A 9,860-nucleotide genomic window follows, 5' to 3' on the forward strand; every position below is an offset into this window, starting at 1 on the left:
ATTCCTCCCATATATTGTTTACCCCAACAAGTAAATAATCAATAGGTTTATATGTCAGTACAGACATTCCAGTGTTTTCCTTTTATTTTAAAGTAAAGGGTTAGAGATCAGTTGTAAAAGTCTAGGGTATGAGGTTTATGAACAAAATCTCTGTGGGCCTTACAACAAATTATTATTTCAAAGCGGCATTTTTGTCTATTGAAGCTGTCAATTTGGCCGGTTGCCGGTTCTTAGGGAAAACACTGACATTCGAAATTTAAGTTTGATTCCTCTTTAAGGCCTTGTATTAATCTTTTTCCTTGATGATATCAGAGGCTGTGGCGGACTTTAAGTTGGTGAAGGGGAAGTGTCAGGTCGTGTACAGCGAGAATCTGAAGAGTCTAGAGGAGTACTTCTCGGACGGCCTCGACAGGTTCTACTTTACTGAGGTACATTTCATTTGATGAATGAAATCAATATGATATTTAATCGAGGCAGATTTTTAACATAGGATTTTCTTAGATTGAAAGCTTTGATAAGGTTTGAAATTTTTGTTCCCCATGCATGAAAAGCAGGAGAGTACCTAGTAATTGGGGTGTTTGTACACCTCCTTCTGTAACACATGGTACCTATCTCTTGCTGTATTATTTTAGGCCTATGATTCAGAGTCCAAGATGTTCGAAGAACCACCACGACAAGCCAGGGTTTCAGGAGGAAAGGTAAGAATATTTGAAAGTTTTGAATTATTTAACATGTGGAGCAAATGTGATTTCTTTGTATCTTAAACCACTTGATTTTAGTATTTCAACTAAATTATCTGACTGAATTATATATTGTATAACTACAGTGAGAAAGACTGATTGCTACAACTTGGGAAATGTGTCTCCTGTTTAATTAATGGTTTTGGGTAAATGTGGGAGTGTCATTGTGCCTTTTTAAAAGGATAGGCTGGAGGACGGAGTTTGTTGTCCCCCGCTTGAAAAGTGGACGATATTAATTTGGGTCTGTCCGTCTTTCTGTCTGTCTGTAAAGCTTTCGTTTCCACACGATATCTCGAGAACCCTTTGAGCTTTTGCAAAATTTTGCATAGCAACTCCCCATGGACTAAAGAAGACCCCTATTGATTTTGAGGTCAAAAGGTTCAAGGTCAAGGTCATAAATTCGCAAAGTCTGTCTGTTATAATGCTTTCGTTTCCTTGCGATATCTCGAGAACCGTTTGAGCTTTTGCATTGAAATTTTACATAACAACTCCCTGAGGTCTAAGGAAGACCTCTATTGATTTTGAGGTCAAAAGGTCAAAGTTCAAGTTCATAAATTTATACATTCTCTTTGTATGAAACTCTATTATTTTCGCACGATATTTCAAGAAGATTTTGAGCTTTTGCAATGTAATTTTATACCAAAACTCCCTAGGACCTCTCTCACCCCTCTCAAATAGTCCCGTCCCGTTTGTTTTATTAGTATTTATTGTATTACATGTCGCTGTTTTTAGCACAGGGTCATGAGGAGAATTATTACGTATAAAACAGGTTCTCGGGGGACTTTATATTCTTATTACATCTATTAGAAATGTTTAATAAAAGTTTAATTAGACATAATGCATTTTATAAAATTTTGACAATATCAAGCGTGAATATATACATGTATGTCACTTCATGTTTTTATACAATTTCCGCCATATCAGTGCTCCAAGTTGCGACTAAAATGGTCGCATTTGTGACCCAAAAATTGATTTTGCTAGTAAAAATGAAAACACACTCGCATTTTCGCGACTCGGAAAATTTGGGCTGGAAACGTCCATTGTTAAGATCGGGATCGAGATTTCATTTGTCAAGATTCTCTATCAAGAAAATGTTTGAAGACATATACTTTAACACACTTTACAAATCATCGCATGGACTTAGATCACGTAATGTTATGGCAGCAATCTGTACAAAGTTTGATAGAATCAGAGACATGTATAAATAATGTTCCTGATAGAATGGCATCCAAACTTCGTAAACTTTCTAAGATCCAACCTCGTTATTGAAGCATTTGGTCAATTGCTTGCATATCACAATGAATCATGCTATTAAAGAGTGTTTTGGTGGCATTTACATGTATAATGACTGTGTAATGGGTTAGGTACCTTGGTACGTAGTAGTAAGTAAACATGACAAACAGCAGGCAAAGTCCTGTCTCAAAAGCTGTCAAGCTTGTATTTTCGTTTGATAAAATTTTATTTCTGTAATCAGATTACTTGTGTTCTTCTGTATAACAATAAGGGTACATGTATTCAATAAAAATATTTCATTCAACCTAGCAAATTTTTATATTCACAGTTATAAGTAATCTTTGATATAATAAAGACAAAATACATATCCGTATTTAAATTATAAAGTTTTATTCACAAAATGAATTTTTTTATGGCGAGTGAAATATTCGATTATGGTGACCAGAAATTCTGAAATGGCGACCAAAGAAAATTTTAGGTCTCCATTTTGCGACCTAAGAGCAAGAGTGACTTGGAGCACTGCATATTAAAGCGGCTCCGTGGTCTAGTGGTATGTCTCTCGCTTCACGTGAGAGGGCCCGGGATCGCATCCCGAACTATCCATTTTTTTTTTTTTTTTTTTTTTTCAAAATTCTTTTTTTTCTACTAAATGATAGTTCAGCATGTGAAATGAAAAATTTATGGGGTCTGGCTTGTACAAGCTCATAAAATCATCATTACAGTGTGATAAATATTCCATATAAAAAGAATCTTCTACACATACGATAAAGAATAATCAATCAAACCTTTATATCCATATTGACATTTTTTATTTGCTTCAGTATACATGTATACATTTAATAATTCTACAAATTCATTCAGGGGGGTCAGACCCCCTCCCTTCCCTCGAACTGCGCATGGTTTACTTTTCTCTAAGCGGGGGACACAAATTCTCTGAATTAGCTTGTTTACTGTTTTAGCCATTAATTTTGGGTGGAAGTCAAGTCAAAAATGGTACTTGTTTAATTGTGCCTTCTTGGTGGGACAAAGCTTTGCTCTCCTGTTTTATTTGCCTTTGTTTTGGGGCAAAGTAAAATTAGTTGTCCTGTTTTATTTGCTTATGTGTTGGGGCAGCGTAAAATTTGGAATTATTTTCTGACTTCTATCTCATGTGTCTTTATGATTTGGCAGGGTAAAGGGAAAGGCAAGGGCAAGGGTAAAAGTTCTGCACCCACAGTAGAAGAGGAATCAACAGAACCTAAGAAAGTGGACTACAAAAGACTTCGCACTCTGGATGTGTTCGCTGGATGTGGAGGTATCTATTGATATGCAGTTGGAAATAAGCCTGGAAATAATTTACTGGGGATATAAAATTTTTGCATAATAACATTTGTATCTTTAGGTATATCAGAAGGGTTCCATCAGGCAGGCGTCGCCGAATCCTGCTGGGCAATAGAGAAAGAGGAACCAGCTGCCCAGGCGTTCCGCCTCAATAACCCAGGCTGTACGGTGTTCACGGATGACTGCAATGACCTGCTAAAGCTTGTTATGGAGGTATTTAATGAATTAAATAGAAAGTTATGGGTTATATACCTCTACTTTTATAGCTGTTCTTTTGAACTTTTTTTTTTTTAGGTAAGAATGGAAAAATTACATAAATATAGAAATGATAATTAAGAAAATGGTGGCGTGAATTTTGTGTAGGAAGATCAATTAAGTCAAGCAAATTAAAATAGCAGTTCTTACACCAACGCACTTCTTTTGTAGGTAGCCACATAACATATAGATATATAATAAGTTGGTCATGGGGAGACCGATTATGAATAATACTCTGCCTTCATTTTGTCAAAAGTTTCATTCTCTAATTCTCTTCTGGTAGCTATTTTTTAACAGTCCCTACATTTAAAAAAAAACATTTATTTATAGTCATGATGTTGACATTTGGATACAGCTCTATTGGTAAAGTTAGACTGTACTTTTGTAATAAAACCAATTTCAAACCTAATCCCCAATGATATCAATTTTTAGCCTTTATTATCACTTCGTGAGGATTCTTTTAGATGAACTTATGATACATACCTGAAATGTGTATCAGTCATTAACAGTCATTGTAATGATCCATTTTCAGGGAGAGAAGAAGAATAATGTAGGTCAGAGGCTGCCCCAGAGAGGAGATGTAGAGCTCCTGTGTGGGGGGCCCCCTTGTCAGGGGTTCAGCGGGATGAACCGGTTCAACTCCAGGGAGTACTCCAGATTTAAGGTTGGTTAATACTGTCAGCATAACATGTTAGAGAAATACCAGAGGTAACAACAATGAAGGGAAAATGAATGCACTCACACAAAAAAATAGTGTATAAGGACCTTACCTTTTGATTCCAAATGTTTTGACATAATAACCTAGACCTTTGAGTTTGTTGTTCTGAAAGACTTGAACCTTAACCTTAATGTGTAATGGGTAACATCAGTGTTTGTTTTAAACAGAATTCCCTGATCGCCTCCTACCTGAGTTACTGTGATTACTATCGACCCCGATTCTTTTTGCTGGAGAACGTGCGGAACTTTGTGTCGTTTAAGCGTAGCATGGTTCTGAAGTTAGCCCTGCGGTGTCTGACCAGGATGGGATACCAGTGTACGTTTGGAGTCTTACAGGCAGGGTGTTATGGTGTCCCACAAACTAGGAGAAGGTAAAGATACAAAAAAACATTAATTTTGAAAAAAGTCAAAGTGTTTAATTTGAAATCTGTTAAGTTAGGGAACTGTCTTTTGATTTGATATTTGCGACTGTTAATGCTGATTCACTGGATGCATAAGCAGAGCTAGTAGATCAAATCTTTCCAAATGTAAAGTCAGCATAAGTGGTAGCAAAAATGAAATTATAGGATAGTTATACCCATTCTAATGCAATTTATGCATTTTGTTTGATGTTTACGTCTTACTTTGTTGAGTTTTGGTATATGAAATCTGTCATGGATTTTTGTTTTTACTTTGCTCTATTGTAACAATGAAATTTTTTTGTTCCTGTTAATGCTCATTTTACTGCCTCAAACATCTGTGCATTAGCCAATCAAAATGCATCTTACAAAACATTTGCATTAGAATGAATTATTTATTGTGGATCAAATGTGCTGCACATTAATTAGGGCCCCGCAAGGATTTGCGGGTGCCCTATAGTAATCACTCTGTCTGTCTGTCTGTCTGTCTGTCTGTCCATCTGTCATTCTTCCGTCCACAAATTTTCTGTTTTTTCCTAATAACTTTTTTTATGGTAGCCCAATTAAGTTCAAATTTGGTATGGTAGTTCAGTAGGCAAAAAGACATATTTTGATGCTATGTTTGTTTCTCTATGTCCTCTGGTTTGGAGCGGGGGTGGTGGGGTAGATTCCTTAACTTTATACAAGAATGAATTGGGAAAGAGAGATAACTTCTGAAAATGTTGTAAACTGAATACTGCAATGAATCATGAGCCCCTTGGGATTAATTAGCTTTCCTCCTGAAGAAAATCCAAAGCATTATCTTTATCTGTCACATTGAGATTAATTACCACCTCTGTCTGCAAATGAAGTTTGTTTTGAAGTTAAGTCCATTTGGAATGCTATGAACACTATGAAATGTGGATTGAAGTATAAATGTTTTTACTTTATTTTTGTTGAAATAGCCTACACGATGAGTTCTAATTTCATTGACTTCTAAAAAGAAGAAATAGATTAAAGAAGATCTATTTTTTATTTTTATTTGTTTATTTTTTTTTCTTCATGAAAATTCAAGAATATTATTAATTTTTAAGGCAGTTGGATAAAAACCTCATTCTATCATTACTGAAAAAGTTCTTATTATAAATTAAGAAGAAAATGATGAGAGAGAAGTACAATTAATCCCTTGGGATTAATTATCTAGCCTGCTGCAGAAACTTTAGAAGGCTTATCTTTATCTGTCACTTTAAGATTAATGAAAACCTTTGTCTGCAACTGCTGTTTGTTTTGAAGTTAAGGTCAAGCCTTCATGATATGTATTTGCATTCATTGAAGGCTGGCATTTTATATAACAAAAGCTTCACTATTATTTAGATATACATTCGGTGTTGAGTTGTTCTTTACTGCCTTCTGTAAAATAAATACAAGGATATTATTTACAGGTTTTTGGATATTCGGGAATTATCTTGAAATTTTAAGAATACAGTTGCTGTTTCTTATTCGTCATATATTTCTTAAATCATTCCATAAGCTGCACCCTTATAATTCTACCTCATGGCGGGGCCCTTGCTGACTGGTCAGTTTTCTAGTTTATTTTAATGAATTCAAAGTTTATTCATGAAGGAGGCACCATTATTTTCCAAAGTGGATGGGGAGAGATCTTGTTCATATTTGGTCTCTGGATACTATGTATGCCCCCTACTGCGTCTTTTGTTCACAAATGATTAACAGTCCCCTGCTTACAATTAACACATACCAAGTTTTTCTCCGATAACTATTTCACACATATAAGAAAACTGATTTGTCATTAATTATTATACAATTATTGCTGGTTTTTGAGGTCAATACAATGATTTAGCCATCTGAGGAGTACAATATTCACCGAGGCCGAAGGGCGAGGTGAATATTGTACCTCGAAGATGGCTAAATCATTGTATTGACCTCAAAAACCCAGCAATAATTGTTTTATTATATGATTCACTGATAAAATGATACAGCTCATTATTATTATTTTTTTTTTTTTGCATTTAAGTCCTAGCCAAATACAAGAGAGAAGCAGAATTAAAATGTTAATAAACCTTACCAGTCGTATCAATTTGAAGATTTTTTATCATTTTTAATTGCCATGAAAAAATGTAATGTCAGTCCTTTTATAGGATAGATTTTGAAAGGATTGAGTATTATCAGGGAAAACTGACCGCCAAAAAGTAAAAATTGTTGTTCGGTAAAAGTGTTGGAGGCGGATCCCTGCATCCCCTTTTATCACCCTAACCCGAAAATATATATTCGCTCATGTTTTGTTCACGATAAAAAAATTCATAGGTTTTTAATTAGCTTTCCAAAGCAATTTGTATCAATTCGGAATTTCCCGATCTATTTTTAGATCAATGTAGAGGAAATAAATTCTGGTATTCACTTGGAACGTCACGTGCAGGTCAATACAACGTAATATTTTTCTAACATAGTTGGATCTCAGCCAACAGAGAGATGGAAATTATTCAATCATATAATAAAATTATTTATATACATGATATCTAAGGACAATGCTCATAAATGTTATTATTTTATAGCCTTTTATTGATTTTTTTAGCATGCTACGTGCTTTCAGGATGGTATTTGATTGTTTTAACTCCTACCAAAACTGTTTTAACTAAGTATTGTTGTGTAAAAACTCTTAATACGACTGTCTGATGAAAAAGATTTCACTATTGCTCTATTTCTAATTCTACCATGTTAATAAATCAGCTTTTTTAGTTTTTTATACCTCCTGCAAATTAAGTTTAAGGGGGGTATATTGGAATCAGCATGTTCATCTGTCTGTAGACGTCATTTTGTCCAAGCAGATTATCACATGGATTTGTCTGAAAAATCACTTGCTTCTTATTCATCACAAAAAGACATGCACCTGGTACCAACTGGTTCCAACTTAATTAAATAATTTTTCGCATTTAATAGGTGTTTTTAGGTCACCTGAGTAACTCAGGTGACCTATTGCTATCTGTTTTTGTCCGTCGTCATCCGTCGTGTGTTAACATTTAAACATTTTCAGCTTCTTCTCTGAAACCACTGAACCAATTTCAACCAAATTTGGTATACAGCATTTATGGGTGAAGGGGAACAAAAATTGTGAATTTTATGGTCCCCGCCCCCCTGGGGCCTGAGGGGTGGGGCCAAAACCACCAAAATTATTGCAATCTTTAAAAATCTTCTTCTTTACTCCTGGACATCAAGCAGGCAAACTGTTGGCATGAATGTAATGAGCATTGAGTCCTCTACCAAAATTGTGAAATTCATGGCCCCAGGGTCAGGGGTTTTTGTGCTAGGGCGGGGCTATATAGATTATGTAGTGAAAATGCTTTAGTTCTTTGAAAATCTTCTTCTCTGCTCTTGGGTATTAAATAAACTAACTAAGTACATAGTTATGTTGAGCAAGAGTGCCTCTACCAAAATTGTAAATTTTATGGCCCCAGGGTCAGGGGTTCTGGTGTTAGGGCGGGGCTCTATTGATTATATAGTGAAAATGCATTATCTCTTTGAAAATCTTCTTCTCTGCTTCTGGGTATTAAATGAACTAACTAAGTACATCGTTGTGATGAGCAAGAGTGCCTCTTCCAGATTTGTGAATTTTAGGGACCCAGGGTCAGGGGTTATGGTGTTAGGGCGGGGCTCTATTGATCATATAGTGAAAATGCATTTATTCTTGAAAATCTTCTTCTCTGCTTCTGGGTATTAAATGAACTAACTAAACACATAGTTATGTTGAGCAAGAGTGCCTCTTCCAGAATTTTGAATTTTATGGCCCCAGGGTCAGGGGTTCTGGTGTTAGGGCGGGGCTCTATTGATCATATAGTGAAAATGCATTTATTCTTTGAAAATCTTCTTCTCTGCTTCTGGGTATTAAATAAACTAATTAAGTTCATAGTTATGTTAAAAAAGAGTGCCTCTTCCATAATTGTGAATTTTATGGCCCCGGGATCAGGGGCTCTGGTATTAGGCTGGGGCTCTAATGATTATATAGTGAAAATGCATTAATTCTTTGAAAATCTTTTCCTTTGCTCCTGGGGTTTATGCCAATGATCCAAGTATATATATTTATGATGAAGAAAAGTGCATCTAGCAAAATGGTTATTTTTTATTGCCCTCTGGTCGGGGGGGGGGGGGGGGGTCATAGCCTGAAAATAAATTAATGCTTTGAAATCTGCTCTTTAGTATTAATCAACCATTTTATGATAAAATTTGCAAAATTTTGAAATATGTGGCCCCAGGGTCAGTGGTTCCTTTGGGATGAGGTGCACAACTGGTTATAAAGTGGAAGTGCATTTTCTCTTTGTTACTCTGATCTACATCTGGGTATTAGGAAAATAGAGTAAGCATGCTAAGTTTATAATTATGATAAGTATTGGTGCCTTTTTCAAAATTGTGAATTGCAAATTTCATTACCTCTGGTTTAAAACACGAACCAATTTTAATTGTTTGAAAGTTGTTGCACGATACTCAGGTGACCTATAAGGCCCGTGGGCCTCTTGTTACTATTTTTATTGACTTTGTCATTTTGAATTGATACAGGCTTAAGACAAGGAATTTAGAAACTGCTTGTTCTCTCTTTAATACAAAAATGTGAATTGCATCAACCAGTCTGAAACTTGAACACACACCAAGTATTATAAACTATATGGTAGATAGTCCCTGCAATTCTGATTCAAGCAGTAATCTTATTATGCCCCCCTTCGAAGAATGGAGGCATATTGCTTTGCTGCTGTCGGTCCACTTCGTTTCCGTTCATTTTCTTCACAACCATTGCACATATTGAAATAAAATTTGGTATACAGATATCAGATGAATATCTAGGTCAAGTTGTGTTTTGGGTACAACTGCGCCATTTTTGACAGAGTTTTGCCCCTTGGACTTGGAAGAATTCTAATTATTTGCTGTTTCCGTTCATTCTCTTCACAATTGTTGCACATACTGAAAATAAATTTGGTCGACAGATTTATCAGATGAATATCTAGGTCAAGTTTTGTTTTGGGTACGCTCGCACCATTTTTGACAGAGTTATACCCCTTGGACTTGGAAAAATTCCAATTATTTGTAGTTTCGGTTCATTTTCTTTGCAGAGGTTGCACATACTGAAATGAAATTCAGTATACAGATTTAACAGATAAATATCTAGGTCAAGTTCTGTTTTGGGTATGATCACACCATTTTGACAGAGTTGTGC

General features: G+C 35.4%; 1 protein-coding gene across 1 annotated transcript; it reads left to right on the forward strand.

Annotated features, from left to right (window-relative positions):
- The first annotated feature begins 314 nt into the window (after nucleotides 1–314).
- On the forward strand, nucleotides 315–4,663 carry LOC134254414 (DNA (cytosine-5)-methyltransferase 1-like). Its single transcript, XM_062736937.1, has 6 exons — nucleotides 315–428; nucleotides 633–698; nucleotides 3,144–3,267; nucleotides 3,355–3,506; nucleotides 4,081–4,212; nucleotides 4,434–4,663. Exons 2-6 carry the CDS (start codon nucleotides 654–656, stop codon nucleotides 4,638–4,640), a joined length of 660 nt encoding a protein of 219 aa, XP_062592921.1. The 5' UTR covers nucleotides 315–428; nucleotides 633–653; the 3' UTR covers nucleotides 4,641–4,663.
- The last annotated feature ends 5,197 nt before the right edge of the window (nucleotides 4,664–9,860 follow it).

Source organism: Saccostrea cucullata, unplaced genomic scaffold (genome assembly GCF_032062105.1).
Source record: "Saccostrea cucullata isolate Sc308-1 unplaced genomic scaffold, CSIRO_AGI_Scuc_v1 ctg18456, whole genome shotgun sequence".
Taxonomy (NCBI): Eukaryota; Metazoa; Mollusca; class Bivalvia; order Ostreida; family Ostreidae; genus Saccostrea; species Saccostrea cuccullata.

What these genes read in the sequence shown, in the direction of transcription:
- LOC134254414 (XM_062736937.1), top strand. Translation starts at nt 654, where the DNA reads ATGTTCGAAGAACCACCACGACAAGCCAGGGTTTCAGGAGGAAAG. An exon ending in CCAGGGTTTCAGGAGGAAAG is followed by an intron (nt 699 to 3,143) that starts GTAAGAATATTT and finishes ATGATTTGGCAG; the next exon opens with GGTAAAGGGAAAGGCAAGGG. An exon ending in GGGAGTACTCCAGATTTAAG is followed by an intron (nt 4,213 to 4,433) that starts GTTGGTTAATAC and finishes TGTTTTAAACAG; the next exon opens with AATTCCCTGATCGCCTCCTA.